The following is a 25,254-nucleotide window of genomic DNA, read 5'->3' on the forward strand; positions in this document are numbered from 1 at the left end:
AACCTGAAGCATGAGGCCACTCTACCCTTATATGAGATGAACAGGGGGTCTCTGGGAGGAGCTTGACAGGCTAGTTGAGAGTTCACATAATCATGTATGGATTCAAAGGGGCTTAGATATGAGTTCTGTCGAAAGAAGTTGATGGGTTGAGGTTGATCAAACTGGTTGGTATTGTTTTGGGTGATAGTGAAGAGAGGAGGTCGGACATGATGAATGGCATTACTCATCATACTTTAGTGTTGAGGTGGTAAACTCAGAACAGCACAAAAAGCCAAAGGAGGCCAGGAGGAACATAGAAACTAGGACTGTCTCTAGGACTTTGAGACAAGTATCCCGTGCAGAGGGTTTTGATGCAACAAGCAAGGAGGTCAGAAATGAGGGGTAAACTTTTTGCCATAGGACTTGGTTTGGCCATACGGAGTAGCTGATGTGATGTGATGTGATGTGATGTGATGTGATGTGATGTGATGTGATATGATGGCAGTGCACAGAGCCCCCGATGATAGTTTAGATTTGAGAGGGTTTGTTTGAGCACCCAGGTGTCATTTGACACCCCTGAGGTTCGCCAATGATCCACATCTACAGGGAAGATAGAGTACAGCCACCATAGCAAATTATATGTCAGAATCAGAATGAGTATCAGAAATACTTTAATAATCTCAGGGGGAAATTAATGAAATGAAATTAATTAATTAATTAATTAATTAATTAAATAACAGTCCTCCTCAACTCTATACACTGCACTCTCCCTGCTGATGTGACTGACAGGCAGAGTAGGCGGGTCATCAGTGACGATGTGGAGCATCTGAAATGGCGGCCACACAGCTTTGACTTTAAAGTAAAGATGAAGTGATGTAAAGAGAGAAAATTATATGCTTTTCATCAAATCCAATCTGACATAATTTAATACTGTCTAAATTTAAAGGACTTTATATGTGCACAAACACAGGCACTCGATGGTGTGAAGAATACACAAACCGCTTAGGAAATAGCTTCAATAGTTAGGTTTTTCTTCCTCGTTTTAATTTCATTTAGATATTATAGATTCTCAACTTTGTTTATTCGAACAGCATGCACTCACCATTTGTTACCTTATAGTTTACCTCGCCTCTTTTTGTTGTAACTAATCTGAATTTCAATCCATAAATAAGTTTGTCTTTACCATATTTCATAAAATCATAAAATCAGTTTTATCAGGATGAAGAAGAAGAGAGTCAGGCAGAGTGGGAGACAATCATGGATGTATAAATAGACCTGAGCATGGCAACCCACTCGACCTTGCTTCCAATGTTGCCCAGTGGCCACCCATGCTAGTGCAGTGTAAAATATTCAAGAAGCCTTTTCTCCATAGATCACTGTTATAAAAGAAACATCTGTAAAACTGTTGACACCACAAACTGCAAACTAGATCAATTATGACTCTTTGTGTTAGCCGAGAAAAGTGAATGTAAAATCTATGGGCCGAGCGGGAACTAGAGGCTGGGGACAGCAGGAGAAGTACTTGTGCCATAGTTAGTGGGGCACACAACAAGAAAGTAAACCTGAAAGCTAGAAAATATTATTGCCATATCCATCAAGCAAGTAATTCACATTGGTGTGAATAGGTGTCATTATTCACCAATAGACCCCTGGGCTGCTTGGGGAGAGACCCGGCTTCCTGTGGGATAAACAGAGTCACGTTGGATTCTGCCTTCATCTGGAGGCGATTACCATCAGGAGGAAGGAGAGCTCAGTGTACAACACAAATAAAGTTCTGTATTGTGTCATATGGTCTCTTCTTCCTTGATTTTAAGGAAATTCTCTGGATACATCACCCCTAAAAGGTAAAGTGAGTCCATCCGAATCACTGAAGTTCACATTAAGATCTCTCATGTTTACTCTCTGTGTCAGTTATAGAAACCCACCATGAAACATGAAACAAACGCTTGCTGTTGCTGTTGTTTCATGTCTTTAGGTTGGAAATATGGTTGATATTACTTCCTCTGTGGTAGTACAGTGAAACACAGACGTAACAACAGGCCAATCAGATTGCTCTAAACTTGTTCCCTCCCCCTTGATATGGTTACATTAAGGTGAATCATCTTCTATTAGGATCTAATTTTACTGTAGTCTCAAGTGGAATAACATGAAAATGCTGACCGTGTTTTATTTACTGCTGATCCTCACAGTGGGGCGTAAGTCAACTTTTGTCTTATAAATATATTTTCATATTCTTGCATCATTTGAGCACAGGGCAGATATGAATCTATCTCTGTTGTTGATCACTGCTGTATTTCATTTGTCTTTAGGATGCTCAGATGATCTGAACTTTGACATGAAGACTGTTGGTGTTGGAGATGATGTGAATTTGACGTGTGCACGCCAGAAATCGTCAGGGCAAGGAACATTGTTTTGGATTAGACTAGGTTCTGGAAACTTTCTTAAATTCCTGGGAGGAACATATTCCTTTGATTATATAGGTGTTAACAAGACTCCTCACATGACAACAAAACAAGAACCTGGAACATTTCTTCTGCAAATTCATGAGACAAAGCTCAGCGATACTGGACTTTACTACTGTATAAAAATAAACCAACTAGAAATGACATTTTTGAATGGAACATTTCTGAGGATTAAAGGTAAACACCATTTACATTTAGTAGTTTACATTTTCGTCCAATTTTCACCCATGTATATGTAAAAAAAAAAGTACATTTCTTTATTATATTTATTATTATATATATTATATTATTATTATAGTAAAGTACATGGAGTCTCCTTTTTGTTTTTTCCAGGACCAGAACCTGATATCACTGCCGTCATTCAAGTCCCTCCATCTGATCCAGTCCGTCCAGGAGACTCAGTGACTCTGCAGTGTTCAGTCCTCTCTGACTCTGAGAATAAAACCTGTCCAAGAGAACACAGTGTGTACTGGTTCAGAGCCGGATCAGATGAATCACATCCCAGTTTAATTTACGCTCATGGAAACAGTGGTGATGAATGTGAGAGGAGTCCTCAGACTCACTCTCCACAGAAATGTGTCTACAGCTTCTCTAAGAAGGTCAGCTCCTCTGATGCTGGGACTTATTACTGTGCTGTGGCCACATGTGGGGAGATATTATTTGGAAATGGAACAAAACTGGAGATTGAAGGTAACTGCAGAACATTTTAATATAAATCATTAATAATCATTCATTTAAAAACTGGAAGGATCTCATCAAAATGATTGTTAACTTTCAGTATTTGCTTCTTTCCTACTGTTTATTATTGTTTCAGCCTTCAGCAGGCAGGTTTTGCAGAATATGGTCCTGTTTCTGTTGTGTGCTTTGGCTCTGAGTCTGATTGTTATCGGCTTCCTTGTTTGTGCCATCAAGAAGAAATCCTGTGATTGTTGTAACGGTAAGAGATGTAACTCATACACTGATCTATCAAACAAAAGTTAACATCATTTCATTTACATATGTGCTGTGTGTAACTATAACCTACAGTATCATTAATTTTCAATACAGTGAAATCCATCAGTTTCATAATCTATTATTTCTTTTTTTTAAATACAGCTGTTGTCACTCTGCAAGCAAATGTTGCAGCAGCCAGTGGTGATCAGCAAAGTCATCAGGTAAACAATTTGATGATGGACTTTTAAAAAGTTATCAGGATGTATTAAATCTGATCTCTCATTTATTTGCATGTTTGCACTTTTATTTCTTCAGAGAAATGAGGAAACTTTGGTTTATTACACCAAACTTTGCCTGGAGGAAAGCTGGCAAGGCAGGAAGAGGAAGAGCAACAGCAGAGGAAGAGAGCATCTAAAGTGATGTCACAGCCTTTTTTGACAATCTATACACTGGATTTGCTTATTGATACTCATATAACTTTGATGAACCACACTGGATGGAAAATACATTGTTTCAGCAGCACTGGCGCTGACATTTCACCTCAGAAATAAACCACATGATGTAATCTGGATAACGTAAAGGATGTTAAATGCAAAATATTAATATGTTTTGTCAAAAGAGTTGCAACAAGTAAATCAAATATGATGCAAAAATCACCACATTTAATAGTTTGATGTTTTTGTTAATAGCCTGTAGCACTGTGCATCACATCTTACAATATTGTTTAGTTATTGTTTGCATTTTAGTATTAAGTTTTCTAATGCATTTGAGTGTGATGCATGTTGGATGTCTTGGAAGAGTGTTTGATTGAATGTCTCAGTAAATGTTGTACAGCTAAGCAAAATCTCAGGAGGTTAAAACAATGTAATAAGTTTACAGTTTGTGAAATCATATGTAAATATGTTAATAAAAATCTGTGCCAAAGAAGTTATTCTTACTTGTAAGGATGAACTGGTGATTTGTCCTGGGTGAACCGCATAACTAGTAACGATAACAGATCAGTTATATCAGTACAGTCATGTCATGAACTGGAAATATATAGAGACTAAAACTTTTTTTTGTTTTCTTTAGAGATATTTTTTTGGCCTTTTCAAGCTTTTATTTGACAGAGACAGCTGAAGAGTGACAGGAATGTGGAGAGAAAGAGATGGGAATGACATGTGGCAAAGGGCCACAGGTCGGCTGCTGCAGCAATGACTAAGCCTTTGTACATGGGGCGGATGCTCTACCAAGTGAGCTTACGGACACCCTTAAAACAGTTTTTTGTACAAGACTGTAAACATGTTTATTTCTGTTGAAGTTGAACATTTTAATATGGGGCCTTCTGGAGACCGACTTGTTCTGTCATATTCAGTTTTTGGCACTTCCAGGTTGGCTTCACTTCATAGCCACTGAGGTTGCCACTTGGGTGAGACAGAGAGAGAGAGAGGAGCAGTGAGACAAACAGTGGTTTGAAGTGACAGTGAAGCGTTGTCTATGTGTCCACCACAACATCCCACAACTGTAGACAGAAGCATGACTCAAAAAAACAATTCAACAACAATGGATTCATTTTTTCTTTGTTTAAAAAAATGTTTAGCATAAAAACTAACTTTTTTTTATTGAGAGAATGTGCAAACCATGTGAACATTTAGTAACTTTAACAAACTGAGACAATATGAGAGGGTGCACAGCCCCTGCTCTGCCCATAGAGAGGGATGTGTCTAGTTGTGGTTGGCACCTCACATAAAATACACAAAGTATTTTATGTTGTAGACACAATCTTTCTTAGGACACAAAATCTATCTTTCTTTAAACAATATACTATTCAATGTTAGATAAAAGATAACTACTAAACTCATCTGTCTTTCTGGTCTTACCACACTTTGTAAAGGTCCTCAACATGTCTGTCGTGACAACAAGCAAGGCCACATGCTACACTGCACTGACAGTCATAGGCTGTGGTCGGCCATTTCTCCACCCTTTGACCAACAATCAAGGCTGTTTACTCAGAACAGACCTGACTATGAGCTTCAACAGGATATGTAGTGAGGGAGGAGCTACAACAGGTTTCAGGCTAAGTTTAGTTATTGCTGTTTAATGTGCTCATTCAAAGAACAAATAATGTCTGTAGATTATGTTTTTAAAGATGAAACCAAAGATTGGTTTGATTTAATGTAAATGTATTGATTCATAGGCCACAGGCTACAAGTCCATCACTGCACAAAGTGATGCATTGGACCACAATTCTGCAAGTATGTAAATTTTTTTTGCAGATAATCAGGTAAAGTTAATTTAAGATCACAGTTCATCTCCTGATTTCCTGATTTAAGACCAGACTGTGACCAGTGAATGATTAGCACCTCCCCCTCTAACAGTAACTACCAATGAAAAGGAGCAACCTGCATAAAATATAAACAATAATGATATAGTGTGACTGGGTGTGTGTTCAAGCATCCTGTTTATCAACTCCTGTAATTTGTTGTAATATTAATAATATAAATGAATATAATATACTATCATGTTTTTAAAACATATAGTACATAGCAGCAGTCAAGTGCAGCTTCCTGAGGCTAAAACAGAGAGTGAGAAAGAGAGAAGAGCGCTGTTAGATTCACACTTTAGTTTGAAGACCGACCACAACAATGCTGAAGTTTCCATGCATCATTTGTTTGTCAGTGGTGACTGTGAGTGTCTTTATCTGTGTGCGTTCAGTACAAAGCAGGACACAAAGTACATCAAAGTATATGACAGATTTCACAGTTCTTACTTTTCTTGTGTCAGATCAACTTGTTCTGACTTGTGGTCAAAAATATGTTGACCCCGATTAAGGCCACAAACCACAACACATTGATTTAACACATGTTATGACAGCTCTGGCCCTCTAGATAGATGACAGATGTATTTCCATTCTCTGTACACCTTTCAAGTCAGTGACTTTATGTAAGAAACTCCTGCTTTGAGTTTGTGGTGTTGTACTGGACTACATTATCATGTCAGGTGTTCCTGTCCCTGTTATTCTGAGGGTGTCCAGCACTGTACATACAGTACATGTATGTTAATCACCTTGTTGTTATTTTTTGTGGTTTTCTCACAGGTTCACATGGTTCACTCCCTCAGATGAAATATGTAGGTCAGAAACATTAAACGTCTCCAGTTGAATGTGTTCCTGTGATACTGTGAGAGAGTCGCTCTGCTGCTGCCTTTCACAGCTCTCTGAAGAGAAGTGAAGTGAGTGTACCAGTACCAGTAGTATCAGTGATGATGTGGAGTATGTGAAATGGCGGACTCGCACAACCTTTAAGATGGCTCTTGACACATTTGACACATCAAATTGATGAATTCATTAATTTTTAACTGATTAATAACAATTTTGTGTAGTATTAGACATGCCAATATAGTTATTAAGTACCCTTTTTGTTTGTTTAGCTTTTGAAAGAAAAAGAGCTTCTGTTCACTGAGTCATTTGAGTCATCTTTAAATTAAATATGGCACTGGTGTAAAGAGAGACATAATTATATGTTTTTCATCAAATCCAATCTAAGATAATTTAATATAACTCCCTAAATTTAAAGGACTTAATATGTGCACAAGCACAGGCACTCAGTGTGAAGAAGACACAAAAAAAGGCTTGGTTCAGAGGCCACAGGATTGTAAAACATTTCATTTAGTTTCAATCATGATATATCTGTTCACTTTCCCACTGTCTGACCTTGCTCGTAGTGTTTTTGGTGTATGTAAATCAGGTCTGTGTTGGCCACAGCTGAAGGAGGCATGGTCGCATGTCATCCTTTTGTACAGATCTGGGGAACCCTGATTGAAGCCTGTCCCAACCCTACAATCCATGGTACCAACCTGAAGGATCTTGTGGTTTTGGTATTGAGTTTGTCTTGGTTGTATTTGTCAAATTCACTGTAAATGATAACAAGTGTGTTAACTTGTCTTTGGTTTCTTTGCTGAAACCACTTAGAAGTATTGTTGTTGGAATCACCAGTGTAGGATTGTTAGTGCTGTTTTACTGCGTTTCTTTTCTTTTTTTTTTTGGTTCATAGGAAATAGCTTCAATAGTTAGGTCTTTCTTCATCTTTTGATTTCATTTAGATATTATAGACTCTCAACTTTATTTAAACAGCATCCATTGTACACAATAAATCCACCACTTGTTACCTTTGCAGAGCTGGAACTAGAGGCTGGGGATGGCAGGAGAAGTACTCGTGTGCATATTTAGTGGGCCACATAACCAAAAAGTATACCTGAAAGCTAGAAAATATTATTGCATTATCCCTCAAGCACGTAATTCTCATTGGACTAAATGGGCGCCATCAAACAGAGTCACGTTGGATTCATCTGGAGGCGATTACCATCAGGAGGAAGGAGAGCTCAGTGTACAACACAAATAAAGTTCTGTATTGTGTCATATTGCCTCTTCTTCCTTGATTTTAAGGAAATTCTCTTGATAGATCAGCCCTAAAAGGTAAAGTGAGTCCATCCGAATCACTGAAGTTCACATTAAGATCTCTCGTGTTTACTCTCAGTGTGAGTTATAGAAACCCACCATGAAACATGAAACAAACGCTTGCTGTTGTTGTTGTTTCATGTCTTTAGGTTGGAAATATGGTTGATATTATTTCCTCTGTGGTAGTACAGTGAAACACCAACATAACAACAGGCCAATCAGATTGCTCTAAACTTGTTCCCTCCCCCTTGATATGGTTACATTAAGGTGAATCATCTTCTATTAGGATCTAATTTTACTGTAGTCTCAAGTGGAATAACATGAAAATGCTGACCGTGTTTTATTTACTGCTGATCCTCACAGTGGGGCGTAAGTCAACTTTTGTCTTATAAATATATTTTCATATTCTTGCATCATTTGAGCACAGGGCAGATATGAATCTATCTCTGTTGTTGATCACTGCTGTATTTCATTTGTCTTTAGGATGCTCAGATGATCTGAACTTTGACATGAAGACTGTTGGTGTTGGAGATGATGTGAATTTGACGTGTGCACGCCAGAAATCGTCAGGGCAAGGAACATTGTTTTGGATCAGACTAGTTTCTGGAAACTTTCTTAAATTCCTGGGAGGAACATATTCCTTTGATTATAAAGGTGTTAACAAAACTCCTCACATGACAACAAAACAAGAACCTGGAACATTTCTTCTGCAAATTCATGAGACAAAGCTCAGCGATACTGGACTTTACTACTGTATAAAAATAAAACAACTAGAAATGACATTTTTGAATGCAACATTTCTGAGGATTAAAGGTAAACACCATTTATAACAGTACTTTAAATTTTCATCCAATTTGCATACATGTATATGTAAAAAAAAAAAAAAAGTACATTTCCATGTTATTTTTTTTTTGTAATGAGTAAAGCATGTTGATTTTCATTTTTGTACTTCTCAGGACCAGAACCTGATATCACTGCCGTCTTTCAAGTCCCTCCATCTGATCCAGTCCGTCCAGGAGACTCAGTGACTCTGCAGTGTTCAGTCCTCTCTGACTCTGAGAATAAAACCTGTCCAAGAGAACACAGTGTGTACTGGTTCAGAGCCGGATCAGATGAATCACATCCCAGTTTAATTTACGCTCATGGAAACAGTGGTGATGAATGTGAGAGGAGTCCTCAGACTCACTCTCCACAGAAATGTGTCTACAGCTTCTCTAAGAAGGTCAGCTCCTCTGATGCTGGGACTTATTACTGTGCTGTGGCCACATGTGGGGAGATATTATTTGGAAATGGAACAAAACTGGAGATTGAAGGTAACTGCAGAACATTTTAATATAAATCATTAATAATCATTCATTTAAAAACTGGAAGGATCTCATCAAAATAATTACCTTTCATTAATTGCTCCTGTTCTTATTATTTCAGCCTTCAACAGGCAGGATCCACTTCTGTTTCTGTTGTGTGCTGCTTTGGCTTTGAGTCTGATCGTCATTGCCTTCCTGATTTACAACATCAAGAAAAAATCTGATGGTAAGTTTCTTTTTAACATCAGTCAATTTTGCCAAAGCTAACTTCATAGGATTTGATATTAGTCTAATATCCAATCAATCAAAATACAATACTGATTTGCATTAATTATTTTCGTCTGCATTTTTCACGTTAAATAATCTTATTTTTAATACAGCTGTCGCTGTTCTTGAAACAAATGCTGCAACAGCTAGCGATCAGCAAAGTCAGCAGGTAAGGTATACAAAGAAAAGATGACAATGGAAAAGCTGTTGGCACATGTGAATATTAACATTTGCCGTCTTTAACATTATTCCATATATTTTCTCAGAGAGATGAAGACCATTTGGCTTATGCTGCACCGACCTTCACCAAGAGGAAAGCTGGCAAAGCAGAGAGAAGGAATGTAAAAACAGCAGAGGGAGAAACAATCTACTCTGGTGTCAGGACTTTTGGGACAGATTAACTATGGATTAATATAATTTTTATCCTGAACATTGTGGAAAATATTCTGCTTCACATCAATATTTGCATCTGATATTAGTAAGTAATAAGTAACTTTTTATTTGGATGAACGTTAAAAAATACAATTTTTATAATTTCTACATAGTTTGTTTAATCTGTTTTCAATCAGTGTATGACCATACCAATGTATATCCTGCTATTTTCTATGATGATGGAAAAATATCTATTAAATAGTTTTAAAAGCTTTCTGTAATTTTTGTGATTATTTTGTACAAAAAGCTTTAACCACTGTGCCTCAAAACTGTTCTCTGATGTTTTTGTGCAGTGTCAGATTTAAAATAACAATAAAAAACTTCTTTGTTACATTAGAGAGTAAAAATGTCCCCTTCCAAGTGCCACTACAAAACATATTAATATTTTGCTCTGATTTATCACTGATCTGATATTCTAACATCCCTAACACACAAGCATGAGTTATCTTTACTTTTTTTTGTTTTTTTTTTTGTTATTGTGGCAAGGTCCTATTTCAAACCCCTTAAAACTCTGGTAAAACAAAGTAGTTAGAAAAATATTATGTGATTTATTGCCGACCTCCCAAGGTGCAAACAGTGACAATATTTACAAAACATAAATATATATAAAACAAAATTCTCTATCAGGGCCGGTCGCTGGCATAAGTGGACTATGCCAGCTGTAAATGTGCCAGAAGATCAAGTGCCCTTGTAGTCTTTTAGTAACTTAGTCTTGTTTAATAATAACTAGTTTCTTTGTTTTTTGGACAAAATGATCCTCCATAATCTTTGAACAATTTGTTTTTTTTTCTCCGTCTTTTACTTTTTACATTACAGCTCTGTTCATAGCTATTTGCCAACCCTCAAATACAGCAAGAGATTTGATGTTACATAATTTGTCCATCTCTATTATTTATATGTGTGTGTGTGTGTGTGTGTGTGTGTGTGTGTGTGTGTGTGTGTGTTTGTGTTTGTGTGTGTGTGTGTGTGTGTTCATTCAGTTGTGAGCGGTGTGTGCAATTTTCTGGGGCCACAAACACAACAGGGCCACTAAATGCCTAGGGCCGGGCCTGTTCTCTTTGTACAAGACTGCAAAAAAGTCAGTAACTCAATAAACCACACACAATCCAATCTCTATTTTAACATTCAGCAGTGTTACCTTTTCTGTAACCCACCAAGACTCACACTAGGCACTAGTGCTAAAGCCCTTATAAACAGTAGCCTCTCCTACTACTAATATTTCTATGAGAATAAATGATAACTCATTCGACACATTTACAGCTTCTTGAATACAAATATAATTTCACTAACAAGGACCATGCCAGTATGGATTTAAGGTTAGACAAGTTTATTGCGTGTTATGGGCAAGAATGCACCAGGATTATGTGCTGTAAAAGGGAAGAAGGGATGAGGGCAGAGGGATGGAGGGGTGGAGAGTGAGAGGAGTAAACTTGGTCATTGGTAGATGCAAGGGTTCGGAGGTTGCCTGCAGTTGGTAAGACAGGAGAGAACCTGGAGGGAGCTGAGACTCTGGGTGGGGGAACCATCTCTATATGTATTAGAGCCCCAAAAGAGAAGCGTGTGTGAGTTTCTGATGTCATTCAGATTGTTTCTGATGTTAGTTAGATATGCTGATGAAGACCAGCGATCGAGGACTTTGGTGATGTTGCCCGGGATTCCCTGTTTTGAAGCAGTGGAGGCAGATCTGATAGGAAAGGAGTCCCTGAGTACAGTTTGGGGGATATTCCAAATGTGGATAAAATCTGCCGAAAGTGGTGGTGGAACCTGAAGCATGAGGCCACTCTACCAGTCTCTGTGATGAACAGGGGGTCTCTGGGGGAAGCTTGACAGGCTAGTTGTGTTACAAGGCACGGACACAGGACTCAACTGCAGAACTCGGGAGGCAGATACAGGAGGTAACCAGTCTTTAATCACAATCCAAGGTTCGGTCCACAGGAGTTCAGTAGCCAGGTAAGGCAGGCAAACAATCCAAAGGGGTAAGGCAAAGGCAGGGTCCAAAAACAGGCAAAGGTCAAAACTGAAAAGCACGCAAGGGAATCGCTGGAAAGTAGGACACATGGTACACTGACAATCTGGCACTGGGGAAGGGGAAACAAAGGGTTTAAATACACAGGTGATTAGGGCGTGACAAACACACAGTAAGGTGGGAAACTGGGAGACTGGAGTAGGCAGAGCGGGGACTGGATGTGACAACTTGAGAGTTCAAATAATCATGTATGGATTCGAAGGGGCTGTTGATGATGGGTTGAGGTTGACCAAACTGTTTGGACTTGTTTTAGGTGAAAGTGTAGCGGAAGAGAGGAGGTCGGACACGAAAGCCAAAGAATGCCAAAGAATGCCAGGAGGAACATAGAATCTAGGACTGTCTGTTCTTTGAGACAGGTATCCTTTGCAGAGGGTTTCGGCATAGGACGTTGCTTGGCCTTATGGAGTAGCATGCTGATGTGATGCCGGTGCACAGAGCCCCCGACGATAGTTTGATTGAAGTTAATTTCGCTGATATAGACTTGAATGGAGGAGGATTAGATTTTGAGGAGCAAATGTGATGAAGCTGGAGAAGGGGAGGACGTTTAACATATGGAACAAAAGATTGTGGGAGGCATGGAAAGCTTTGAAGCAATTCCACCCAGTTAGATATGAAGAGGAGGTCTGCAGAGTGAGACTGCTGAGGATGAAGTCTTGCAAAGTGATGACCAGATTGTCCAGCTGCAGAGTCAGTTGAAGATTGTGGCTGAAAACGGTGGGGAGGGAATCGATGGTGCCAAGAGTTTGAATTTCGGCAAGAATCTGTTGTCTGAGAGTAGACTACATGAGGGATGGCCTGGAAGACATTACTGGGGGCACAAGAGGTATTGCGATGTCTGGCACATAATTATTAGGTGGATGAGAATAGCTGCAGAAAAAGGTACTGTTGTTTTTTTTTAACTCACCCATTTTAATTATTTTAAGGCTTAAAATTACACATAATTAACAATGTGGCTGTTACAGAGGGCTTGTTTGAGCACCCAGGTTTAATTTGACACCCTGAGGTCCGCCGATTATCCACGTCTTACATCCACAGGGAAGATGAAGTACAGCCACCATAGCAAATTATATGTGAGAGCTTTGTCCAACTGAGACTGTGTCAGAGTGCACAGCCCTTGGTTTGCCTGTAGATAGGGATGTTGCTGATAATGGTTGGTTGTGTGATGACACCTCACATACAATACCCACAAAGTAGGCAGCTGTGGCTTGGAGGTAGAGTGGGTCGTCCAGAAGAACGGCGGTTCAATCCCCTCAGTATGCATATTGAAGTGTCCTTGGACAAGATAGTGAACCACAATTGCTCTTGAAGGCTGTGCCATTGGTGTGTGAATGTGTATGAATGTTTAGCTCCTTAAACTGATGAGCAATTGGCAGCATTACTGGGGTCAGTGGGTGACTGAGATGCATACTGTAAAGCGCTTTGAGTGTTTGGAAGACTAGAAAGGTACAGTCCATTTACCATATAATGTTTTAGACATAGTCTTTCTTAGGAGACAAAAACTTTCTTAAAAGAAGATACTGTTCAATGTTAGCAGATAGCTACTTGCATTGTGGCATTCCCCATGTCTATCATGAGAACAAGTGAAACCACATGCAACAGCTACTCTTACTGACATGCACTGTGGTGGGCCATTTATCTGCTCTTTGACCAACAATCAAGGCTGTTTACTCAGAACAGACCTGATTATGTGCTTCAACAGGATATAACAAGGGTAAGATTACAAAGAAAGTAAAGATACAAGAGGTTTCAGCAGGCTATTTTGAGCTCAATATAATGTCTTTGTCTAATTTCTGATCTTACAACACCTTGTAAAGGTTTTCTGCTTATCTATCATTAGAACAAGAGAAACCACATGCAAAAGGCTACACTCACAGACAGATACTGTGGTGGGTCAATTGACGAACAATCAAGGCTGTTTACTCAGAACAGACCTGACTATGAGCTTCAACAGGATATGTAGTGAGGGAGGAGCTACAACAGGTTTCAGGCTAAGTTTAGTTCTTGCTGTTTAATGTGCTCATTCAAAGAACAAATAATGTATGTAGATTCTGTTTTTAAAGATGAAACCAAAGATTGGTTTGATTTATTGTAAATGTATCGATTCATTGATCACAGGCTGCAAGGACCGCTGGACCAAAATTCTGCAAGTATGTAAAATCGTATTTACAGATAATCAGGTAAAGTTCATTTAAGATCACAGTTCATCTCCTGATTTCCTGATTTTAAGATCAGACTGTGACCAGTGAATGATTAGCACCTCCCCCTCTAACAGTAACTACCAATGAAAAGGAGCAACCTGCATAAAATATAAACAATAATTGTCCAGATTTTCCTCAGCTTTCTAGCTTATTGAACTCCCCTCTGGAAGGGTTGCCAGGAAAGTACGGCGGACACAACTCGAGTTTTTCCTTTTGTTTATTTTGCACACACACGGTCAAATCCTCCACTAGATAGCCTGCCTGCTACAGGTGTGCTAGCACTATTACCGGTGGTTTCCAACTGTTTTAACTAGGGTTTAACTAGGTATCGCGGGGGTCTCGCTTACGTCCAGGATTCTCGCGTGATCTGCATCAATACGGCCGCTCGCTATGCTGCCGTTACGCTGACCACACGGCCCGTGTGCGGTTGATGCGGGCCGAGGACGGAGCCAACTGTGGCGCAGCCATCTGTGCGCTATTCCCTGTGTGAGTCTCCAGTTATATCTATGTTCACTGAGGCATTTGACTTTTAAATTAACGATGAAGTGATGTAAAGGGGCGGACAATTATATGTTTTCCTCAAAATCCAATCTGACACCCCCCCCCCCCTTAAATTTACTCTGTCTCAACTTAAAGGACTTTATATGTGCACAAACAGGCAAATCGATGGTGGAAGAAGACACAAACCGCTTAGGAATAGCTTCAATAGTTAGGTTTTCTTCTTGTTTGCTTTCATTAGATATTCTAGATTCTAACTGTGTTTTTCGAACAGCATTCAGAATACCATATTTCATAAAATCATAAAATCAGTTTTATCAGATGAAGAAGAGAGGTCAGGCAAGAGTGGAGAGACCATCTGGATGTCATAAATAGACCTGAGCATGGTTTAACCCACTAGACCTTCTTCCAATGTGCCCAGTGGCCACCCCTGCTAGTGCAGTTAAAAACTTCAAGAAGCTTTTCTCCATCGATCATGTTATAAAAGAAACATCTGTCAACCCTGTTGACCCCACACACTGCAAACTAGGTTAATTATTGCACTCTTGTGTAAGCCTAGAAAAGTGAATGTTAAAATTATGGGCCGCGCTCGGGAAACTAGCGGCTGGGGCCAGCATCGAACGTACTTGTGCCATATTCAGTGGGGCACACCAAACAAGAAAGTAACCCTGAAGCTAGAAATACTTTATTGCATATTCCATAAGGCAAGGTACTTTCATGGTTGGTGAATAGGCGTCATTATTCACCCCTAGACCCCGGGCTGCTGCTCAGGGAGAGCCCGGCTGCTTGTGGAATAACAGAGGCACGTTGGGATTCGCTCTTCTATTTCTGGAGGGGCGATTCCATCAGGAGGACAGGAGAGCTCATGTACAACACAAATAAAGTCTATTATTGGTCCATATTGTTCTTTTTCCATGTTTTAAGGACAATTCTCTCTGAGCATACCCCTCAAAGGTAAAGTGGTCCATCCACATCCCCTGAAGTTCACATAAGATCTCTCTGTGTTATCTCAGTGTCAGTTATAGAAACCCACCATGAACAAACTGAAACAACGCTTGCTGTTGTTGTTTTTCTGTCTTTGAACATAACACCAGGTTGGAAATTGGGTGATATTATTTCCCTCTGTGGGAGTTACAGTGAAAACCCAACGTAACAACAGGCCAATCAGATTGCTCTAAACTTGTTCCCCCCTGCTTATAGTTACCATTAATGAAAATCATCTGTCTATACGCTCTAATTTACAGTAGTCTCTCAAGGGGAATACACTGAAAATGATGGACCGTGTTTTTAATTTACTGCTGACTTACCTCAGTGGGCGTAGTCAATTTTGGTCTTATAAAATATTTCTCATATTCGTGCATCATGTTGAGCACGGGCAGATATGGAATCTATCTCTGTTGTTGATCATGCTGTATTTCATTGTCTTTGAGGTCATGCTCAGATGAGTCTGAACTTTGCTGACGAAGACTGTTGGGTTTGGAGGATGTGAATGTTGCGTGTACACGCTCAAAAGAAATCGTCCGGGTGAAAGCGAACTTGTCTTTGGTCTAGTACGATTTCTGGAAAATTTCAAATTGCCTGGGAGGAACATATGGTCGTTTATTTGGAGGTGTTTAACAAGGACTTCCTCACATGACAAACAAAACACAAGAAACCTGAAACATTTCTTCTGCAAATTCTAGAGACAAGGCTCACGTGATATGACTTTAACTACTGTAAAAATAAGCCTAGAAATGACATTTTTTGAATGCGACATTTCTGGGGGAGAGATAAAGTAGCACCATTTATCAATGCCTGTCATCACTAGTTATGAGGTCACAATATTGTAAAGTGTAAAATAATACTGTCCATAATTGTTATGTATAGTAAAATGTAAAAACATTTTTTAATCTCTTCGTTGAAAGTAGTGTTTCAGGTGAGGTTTAATCACACGTCTGGTTATACGATCTGTGCTTTGTCTTTGTTTTCCTAGGACCAGAACCTAAATTACTGACGTCTTTCAATCCCCTCATCTGAATCCAGTCCGTCCAGGGCAGACTCAGTGACTCGGCAAGTTGTAGTCTCCTCTGACTTCGAAATAAAACTGTCCAAGAGAACACAGGTGTGTCTGGTTCAGAAGCCGGATCAGAGTAGTCACATCCCAGTTTTAATTTACGCTCAGGAAACAGTGGTGATTGAATGTCGAGGTAGTCCTCAGACTCCTCTCCACAGAATGTGTCTCCAGCTTCCTCTAAGACGGTCAGCTCTCTGATGCGGGACTTATTACTGTGTGTGGCCATGTGGGGAGATATCTTTGGAATGGAGCAACAACTGGAGATTGAAGGTAACTGCCAGAACATTTTTAAGACCAACCATTCAATACTCATCATTTACAAAAACTGGAAGGATTCTCATCCAAAATTATCTACCTTTCATTATTTGCTCCCTGTTCTATTGTTTCAGCCTTCCACAGGCCGGATCCACTCTGTTTCTGTTGTGTGCTGTTTGGCTGTGCGTCTGTATCGTCATTGCCTCCTGCTTACAACATCAAGGAAAAACATCGGATGAAGTGGCTTTTTCACAGGCAGGCAAGTTGCCAAAGCTTAACTGCATAGACTGTGGATATTAGGCTAATATCCCATCAATGCAAATAGAACCAGCTGATTGCATTTCAATCTTTTCGTCTGTCATTTTTCACGTTAAATAACGCGTATTTTAATACCGCTGTCGCTGTTCGTGAACACACTGTTTGCAACAGCGGGCGATCAGCACAGTCCGCAGGGAAGGTATACAAAGAAAAGAGGACTAAGGGAAATAACGGGGGGAACAGGGGAAGTATGCAACAGCTGGCCGGCGGGGAACAGGATGCCTTAGAGGGGGGCGCACGAGATGAGGAAGACCAGGGGCGGAGGCTGGCCACCGACCGGCCACCCACGAGTGAAGCTGTGCAAAGCAGATGCGACGGAAGGTAAAACCAGCCAGAGGAGGAAAACAATACGGGGGGGCAGGGAGGGGGACGATGGAACAGGGATGGAAGTAGCAGGGGAAGCCGGAACCTGTGGAAAAGATTCTCTTCACATAATATTTGATCTGATATTAGTTACGTCCAAGGCACTTCTTGATGTCATGAACGGGAAAAACTGACAACGGGTGGGTTAAGGTCTAAGTAGTTGGGTTTAAGCTGGTTGTCCCTCCAGTGGCTGACCCTTAACCAAGGTCGAGCCGGCTATTTGCTCTGTGAGGAAAAAATATGCCAGTAAATAGTTTTAATTAAATAGTTTAGAATTTTGTGATTATTCTGTACAAAACGCTGTAACCACGTGCCTCCAACCTTGTTTATCTGCTGTTTTTGTGCAGTGGTCAGAGTTTTTAAATAGAACAATAAAAAAACTCGTTGTTAATTAGAGAGGAAAAATGGCCCCTCAAGTGCCACTACAACAACTATAAATTTTGCTCTGATTTATCACTGCTCTTGCTTTCTAAACATCCCTAAAAACAAGCATGAGTTATTTCTTTATTTTATTTTTTCTTTTTTGTTATTGTGGCAGGTCCTATTTTAAACCCCTTACAATCTGGTAAAAACAAAGTAGTTCAAAAAATCTTTATGTGATTTATTGCCGATCCTCCCAAGTGCAAACAGTGACCATATTACAAACATACCTATATATAAACCAAAAAAATTCCCTATCAGGGCCGGTTCGCTGGCATAAAGTGGACTATGCCCAGTGTAAATGTGCCAGAAGCTCACGTGCCCTTGTAGTCTTTTAGAAAATTTATTCTTGTTTAATACTTCGTTTCTTTGTTTTTTGGACAAAAATGATCGTCCCTGACTTGAACAATTTGTTTTTTCTCTACCTTTTACTTTTTTAAGCTTGTTCAGCTATGTGCTGGTGGTGTGTGTGTGTGGTGTTGTGTGTGTGTGTGGTGTGTGGTGTGTGGTTTGTGTTTGTTCATTCGTTGTGGCCGCGGTGTGTGCAATTTTTTGGGCCACAAACACAACCGGGCCACTAAATGCCTAGGGCCCGGGCCTGTTCTCTTTGTCAAGGACTGCCAAAAAAGTCGAACTCAATAAACCACACACAACACCTTCCTCTGTAAACAAGACTCACACTATGCACTAGTCTACGCCCTTATAAACAGTAGCCTCCCTACTACTAATATTCTATGCGAATAAATTGATTTAACACATTGACACATTTACAGCGTCATCATTTCTTTAACAAGGACCATGCCAGTATGGATTTAAGTTAGACAAGTTATGCATGTTATGGCTACGAATGCACAGGCTTATTGCTGTAAAAGGAAGAAGGGATGCGGGCTGAATGGGTGGAGATGAGAGGAGAAAACAAATTCATTGGTAGCTGCAAGGGTTCAGAGGTGCCGGGTTGGACGACAGGAGATAACCGGAGGGAGTTGAGATTCTGGGTTGGGGGGCACCATTCTATGTATTAGCCCCAAAGAGAATGAGTGGTGAGTTTCTGATGTCTTCAGATTGTTCTGTGTTAGTTAGATATGCTGATGAAGATGATGGCGTAGGGACTTGTTTTGCCGTACCAAAGTTACCTCTGTGTGATGTGACTGTGAGTTGATGTGTGTGATGGTGGTGGCAAATGTCCCCGAAGATAGTGTTAAGTTGACTTGAAGTTCATTTCGCGGATATAGAATTGAATGGAGGAGGATGATTTTGAGCGCCAAATGTGGATGAAGCTGGAGGAAGGTGAGGACGTTCAACATATGCGTAACAAAGATGTGGGATGATGGAAGCTTTGAAGCAATTCCACCAGCAGATATTGAGAGGGGGTCTGAGAGTGGACAACTGCTGAGGATGACGTCTTGCGGCGTGATGACCAGATTGTCCAGTGCAGAGTCAGTTGCAGATGTCGGCTGAAAAACGGTGGGGAGGCAAATCGCATGTGCCAAGAGTTGAATTTGTCTAGAAATCTGTTGTTCTGAGAGTAGACTTACATGAGGGATGGCCTGAAGACATACTGGGGGCACAAGAGGGTAATGCGATGTCTGGCAACATAATTGTAGGTGATGATGTAGGTGCGGAAAAAACTCACCCCTTTACATTCTATTAGGCTTAAAGTACGCATAATTAACCGCTTGGCAGCGGTTGGTCGACAAGTAGGTGCTGTTACAGCGGGTTTCTTGAGCACCAGGTGTCCTTTGACACCCCTGCGTTACGCTGATGATCCACATCTTACATCTACATGGAAGATAGAGTAACAGCCACTATAGCCAAAATATAGTGAGAGCTTGTCTAACTGAGACTGTGTCAGACTGCACATACCCTGGTCTGCCTGTAGATGGGATGTTGCTGATAATGGTTGGTTGTGTATGACACCTCACTTCCACAGATGTACGAGTGGGTCGTCCACTAAATCAGACTATCAGCGTTTTCCTCCCCTCCGTCGCTGTCGAAGTGTCTTGTGCAAGATAATTGGGCAAGATACTGAACCCAAATGCTCTTGAGGCTGCTGCCATTGGTGGTGATATGTGTATGAATGGTTAGCCCAATTGGGAAACCTGTCTGCACCCCCGGCGGCCAGTGCCATCAGTGTATGGATGCATACTGTTACGCACTTTAAGTGGTCGGAGGACTAGAAAGGTGCTATATAAGTACAGTCCATCTTACCATATTTAATGTTTAGGAAACAAACACAATCTTCTCTAGGAGACAAAATAAAACTTTCTTTAAAGCAGATACTGCTGCAATGTTAGCAGCATAGCTATGCATTGTGGCCTCCCATGCTATCATGAGAACAAGCGAACACCACATGCAACAGCTTACTCTTATGACATGCACTGTGGTGGCCATATTGCTTTCTTTGAACACACAATCAAGGATGTTACTCAGAACAGACCTGTTATGTGCTTTCAAAGGTATACCCCCAAGGGTAACATTACAAGAAAGTAAAGCTACAAGAGGTTTCAGCAGGTTATTTTGAGCTCAATATAATGTATTGTCTAATTTCTGATCTTACAACACCTTTGTAAGGTTTTTGCTATCTATCATTAGAAAACCTGAGAAACCACATGCCAAAAGGCTAACTCACAGACAGATATGTGGTATGTCAATTGAGTTGTTACTCCCGACAGACCTACTATGAGCTTCAACGGATATTGTGTGAGTGAGCCTACAACAGGTTTCTGGCTGAGTTAGTTCTTGCTGATTAATGTGTCATTCAAGACAACAGGTTCTCGGCTACGTTTAGTTCTTTTGCTGTAATGTGCTATTCCAAAGAACAAAATAATGTCTGTCGATTATGTTTTTAAAGATGAAGCCAACTATTGGTTGATTTACTTGTACATGTATCGATTTCAGTGATCCACCGGCTGCATCGGACCGCATGAACACAAATCTCTGCAAGTCAAGTAAAATCGTTTTGCAGATAATCAGGTAATAATGTTCTTTTAAAGATCACAGTTCAAACTCCTGATTTTGCCAAAAAGACCAGCATCTGATGACACCAGTGAATCTGTAGCACCTCCCCATCTAACAGTAACTACCATATGACAAAGGAGCACCTGCATAAAAATAAACAATAATGATATAGGTGGACTGGGTGTTTGTTCAGCATCCTGTTTATCAAACTCTGTACTTTGTTGTACCTTCATAATTTAATGAATATGATATATCATCGTTTTTAAAACATACAGACACGCAGCAGTCAAGTGCAGCTTCTGCGGCTACATTTGCAACAGAGAGTGGAGAAAGAGCGGAAGAGCGCTGTTAGATTCACACTTTAGTTGAAGACCGACCACAACAATGCTTGAAGTTTCCATCCTCATTGTTTGGTCAGTGGGACTGTGAGGTCTTATGTGTGCGATAAAACAGGACATCAAGTACATCAACGATATGACGATTTGACAGTTGTTACTTTTCTTGTCAGATTCAACTTATTGGGCAAAAATTTACGTTGACCCTGTTAAGGCCAAAACCACAACACATTGACGAACACACATTATGACTTTTGGCCCTCTAGATAGATGACAGATGTATTTTCATTCTTGTACACCTTCAATAGTTGACCTTTATGTTAAGAAAAACTCCCTGCTTTGGTTGTGGTGTTGTACTGGACTACATTATATTGGTCAGGTGTCCCTTGTAACGTTATTCTGAGGGTGTCCGGGACTGTACATAAGACATGTATGTTAATCACTGTTGTTATTTTATTTGTGTTTCTCAAGGTTCACCTGTTCACCCCCTCAGATCAACATATGAAGGTCAGAAAATTAACGTCTCCAGTGAATGAATGTGTTCTTGATACTGTGAGAGAGTCGCTCTGCTGCTGCCTTTCACAGCTCTCTGAAGAGAAGTGAAGTGAGTGTACATGTAGTATCAGTGATGATGTGGAGTATGTGAAATGGCGGGCTCGCACAACCTTTAAGATGGCTCTTTTGTCTTTGTGTGTCATTGTGGCAAATGATTGAATACATCAAATTGATGAATTCATTAATTTTTAACTGATTAATAACATTTTTTTGTAGTATTAGACATGCCAATATAGTTATTAAGTACCCTTTTTGTTTGTTTAGCTTTTGAAAGAAAAAGAGCTTCTGTTCACTGAGTCATTTGAGTCATCTTTAAATTAAATATGGCACTGGTGTAAAGAGAGACAAAATTATATGTTTTTCATCAAATCCAATCTAAGATAATTTAATATAACTCCCTAAATTTAAAGGACTTAATATGTGCACAAGCACAGGCACTCAGTGTGAAGAAGACACAAAAAAAAGGCTTGGTTCAGAGGCCACAGGATTGTAAAACATTTCATTTAGTTTCAATCATGATATATCTGTTCACTTTCCCACTGTCTGACTTTGCTCATAGTGTTTTTGGTGTATGTAAATCAGGTCTGTGTTGGCCACAGCTGAAGGAGGCATGGTCGCATGTCATCCTTTTGTACAGATCTGGGGAACCCTGATTGAAGCCTGTCCCAACCCTACAATCCATGGTACCAACCTGAAGGATCTTGTGGTTTTGGTATTGAGTTTGTCTTGGTTGTATTTGTCAAATTCACTGTAAATGATAACAAGTGTGTTAACTCGTCTTTGGTTTCTTTGCTGAAACCACTTAGAAGTATTGTTGTTGGAATCACCAGTGTAGGATTGTTAGTGCTGTTTTACTGCGTTTCTTTTCTTTTTTTTTGGTTCATAGGAAATAGCTTCAATAGTTAGGTCTTTCTTCGTCTTTTGATTTCATTTAGATATTATAGACTCTCAACTTTATTTAAACAGCATCCATTGTACACAATAAATCCACCAATTGTTACCTTTGCCGAGCAGGAACTAGAGGCTGGGGATGGCAGGAGAAGTACTCGTGTGCATATTTAGTGGGCCACATAACCAAAAAGTATACCTGAAAGCTAGAAAATATTATTGCATTATCCCTCAAGCACGTAATTCTCATTGGACTAAATGGGCGCCATCAAACAGAGTCACGTTGGATTCATCTGGAGGCGATTGCCATCAGGAGGAAGGAGAGCTCAGTGTACAACACAAATAAAGTTCTGTATTGTGTCATATTGTCTCTTCTTCCATGATTTTAAGGAAATTGTCTTGATACATCAGCCCTAAAAGGTAAAGTGAGTCCATCCTAATCACTGAAGTTCACATTAAGATCTCTCGTGTTTACTCTCAGTGTGAGTTATAGAAACCCACCATGAAACATGAAACAAACGCTTGCTGTTGTTGTTGTTTCATGTCCTAAGGTTGGAAATATGGTTGATATTATTTCCTCTGTGGTAGTACAGTGAAACACCAACGTAACAACAGGCCAATCAGATTGCTCTAAACTTGTTCCCTCCCCCTTGATATGGTTACATTAAGGTGAATCATCTTCTAACGCAGTCTAAATTTCAGTGATCTCAAGTGGAATAACATGAAAATGCTGACCGTGTTTTATTTACTGCTGATCCTCACAGTGGGGCGTAAGTCAACTTTTGTCTTATAAATATATTTTCATCTTCTTGCATCATTTGAGCACAGGGCAGATATGAATCTATCTCTGTTGTTGATCACTGCTGTATTTCATTTGTCTTTAGGATGCTCAGATGATCTGAACTTTGACATGAAGACTGTTGGTGTTGGAGATGATGTGAATTTGACGTGTGCACGCCAGAAATCGTCAGGGCAAGGAACATTGTTTTGGATTAGACTAGTTTCTGGAAACTTTCTTAAATTCCTGGGAGGAACATATTCCTTTGATTATATAGGTGTTAACAAGACTCCTCACATGACAACAAAACAAGAACCTGGAACATTTCTTCTGCAAATTCATGAGACAAGGCTCAGTGATACTGGACTTTACTACTGTATAAAAATAAAACAACTAGAAATGACATTTTTGAATGGAACATTTCTGAGGATTAAAGGTAAGCACCATTTATAATTGTAGTATATAGTTATAGGTTCAAATATGTGTATGTAAAGAAAATACATTTCCATAATTGTTATGTATATAAATTACACATTTTTAACTACTTTTATTTTCAGTGAGTAAATCACATTTATTCTTGTCTTTGTATTTCCCAGGACCAGAACCTAATATTACTGCCGTCATTCAAGTCCCTCCATCTGATCCAGTCCGTCCAGGAGATTCAGTGACTCTGCAATCTTTAGTCCTCTCTGACTCTGAGAATAAAACCTGTCCAGGAGAACATGGTGTGTACTGGTTCAGAGCCGGATCAGATTAATCACATCCCAGTTTAATTTACGCTCATGGAAATCTAAATTATTACCTTTCATTATTTGCTCCTGTTTTTATTGTTTCAGCCTTCAACAGGCAGGAACCAGTTCTGTTTCTGTTGTGTGCTGCTTTGGCTCTGAGTCTGATCGTCATTGCCTTCCTGATTTACAACATCAAGAACAAATCTGGTGGTTTTTGTAATGGTAACAGAAGTTTTTCTTAAACATCAATTGATTTTACAAAAGCTAACTTCACAGGATTTGCGTCATTATTCATGAAGCCTAATATACAATAAAATTAAAAACTAATTTGCATAAATACTGCAGCATCTTTGAAGTTAAACTGTCATTTTTATTTTTAAAATACAGCTGCTGCTGCTCTGGAAACAAATGCTGCAACAGCTAGCGATCAGCAAATTCAGCAGGTAAGGTATACAAAGAAAATATGACAATGGAAAAAGTGTTCGCATATGTGAATATTAAGTTCTGCTGTCTTTAACATTATTCCATATGTTTTCTCAGAGAGATGAAGACCATTTACATTATTCCATATGTTTTCTCAGAGAGATGAAGACCATTTGACTTATGCTGCACCGACCTTCACCAAGAGGAAAGCTGGCAAAGCAGAGAGAAGGAATATAAAAACAGAAGAGGAAGAAACAATCTACTCTGGTGTCAGGACTTTTGGGACAGATTAACATGGATTAATATCATTTTAATCCTGAACATTGTGGAAAATATTCTGCTTCACATCAATATTTGCATCTGATATTAGTAAGTAATAAGTAACATTTTATTTGGATGGACTAAAATATAATTTTAATAATTATAGTTTGTTTGAACTGTTTGAAATCAATGTATGACCATACCAATGTATGTCCTGCTATTTTATATGATGATGGAAAAATATCAAATATTTTAATAGTTTTAAAAGCTTTCTGTAATTTTTGTGAATATTTTGTATAAAAAGCTTTAACCACTGTGCCTCAAAATTGTTCTCTGATGTTTTTTTTGCAGTGTCAGATTTAAAAAAAAAAGTCCCATTCCA

At 39.5% G+C, this 25,254-nt stretch overlaps 3 protein-coding genes across 3 annotated transcripts; all 3 read left to right on the plus strand.

The window, feature by feature from the left end:
* The first annotated feature begins 2,114 nt into the window (after window positions 1-2,114).
* Window positions 2,115-4,289, plus strand: LOC109138416 (signal-regulatory protein beta-2-like). The gene is made up of 6 exons (XM_027276651.1): window positions 2,115-2,174; window positions 2,289-2,618; window positions 2,775-3,131; window positions 3,256-3,378; window positions 3,537-3,595; window positions 3,690-4,289. The coding sequence occupies exons 1-6, from the start codon at window positions 2,126-2,128 to the stop codon at window positions 3,792-3,794; spliced, it is 1,023 nt and encodes a 340-aa protein (XP_027132452.1). The 5' UTR covers window positions 2,115-2,125; the 3' UTR covers window positions 3,795-4,289.
* A 3,829-nt stretch (window positions 4,290-8,118) lies between these two features.
* LOC109140767 (uncharacterized) lies at window positions 8,119-10,009 on the plus strand. Its single transcript, XM_027276652.1, has 6 exons — window positions 8,119-8,178; window positions 8,293-8,622; window positions 8,766-9,122; window positions 9,235-9,339; window positions 9,494-9,549; window positions 9,647-10,009. Exons 1-6 carry the CDS (start codon window positions 8,130-8,132, stop codon window positions 9,779-9,781), a joined length of 1,032 nt encoding a protein of 343 aa, XP_027132453.1. The 5' UTR covers window positions 8,119-8,129; the 3' UTR covers window positions 9,782-10,009.
* A 7,341-nt stretch (window positions 10,010-17,350) lies between these two features.
* LOC109140768 (uncharacterized) lies at window positions 17,351-25,083 on the plus strand. The gene is made up of 7 exons (XM_027276648.1): window positions 17,351-17,481; window positions 23,370-23,449; window positions 23,564-23,893; window positions 24,054-24,182; window positions 24,294-24,410; window positions 24,576-24,631; window positions 24,770-25,083. Exons 1-7 carry the CDS (start codon window positions 17,351-17,353, stop codon window positions 24,902-24,904), a joined length of 978 nt encoding a protein of 325 aa, XP_027132449.1. The 3' UTR covers window positions 24,905-25,083.
* The last annotated feature ends 171 nt before the right edge of the window (window positions 25,084-25,254 follow it).

The sequence above is a fragment of the Larimichthys crocea genome, unplaced genomic scaffold (assembly GCF_000972845.2).
Source record: "Larimichthys crocea isolate SSNF unplaced genomic scaffold, L_crocea_2.0 scaffold506, whole genome shotgun sequence".
NCBI lineage: Eukaryota > Metazoa > Chordata > Actinopteri > Sciaenidae > Larimichthys > Larimichthys crocea.

Coding starts and splice junctions, on each gene's coding strand:
- LOC109138416 (XM_027276651.1), top strand. CDS start 2,126: ATGAAAATGCTGACCGTGTTTTATTTACTGCTGATCCTCACAGTGGGG. Junction 3,132..3,255: donor AACAAAACTGGAGATTGAAG/GTAACTGCAGAA, acceptor TTATTGTTTCAG/CCTTCAGCAGGCAGGTTTTG. Junction 3,596..3,689: donor GTGATCAGCAAAGTCATCAG/GTAAACAATTTG, acceptor TTATTTCTTCAG/AGAAATGAGGAAACTTTGGT.
- LOC109140767 (XM_027276652.1), top strand. CDS start 8,130: ATGAAAATGCTGACCGTGTTTTATTTACTGCTGATCCTCACAGTGGGG. Junction 9,123..9,234: donor AACAAAACTGGAGATTGAAG/GTAACTGCAGAA, acceptor TTATTATTTCAG/CCTTCAACAGGCAGGATCCA. Junction 9,550..9,646: donor GCGATCAGCAAAGTCAGCAG/GTAAGGTATACA, acceptor ATATTTTCTCAG/AGAGATGAAGACCATTTGGC.
- LOC109140768 (XM_027276648.1), top strand. CDS start 17,351: ATGCAACAGCTGGCCGGCGGGGAACAGGATGCCTTAGAGGGGGGCGCA. Junction 23,450..23,563: donor GCTGATCCTCACAGTGGGGC/GTAAGTCAACTT, acceptor ATTTGTCTTTAG/GATGCTCAGATGATCTGAAC. Junction 24,411..24,575: donor ATCTGGTGGTTTTTGTAATG/GTAACAGAAGTT, acceptor TTTAAAATACAG/CTGCTGCTGCTCTGGAAACA.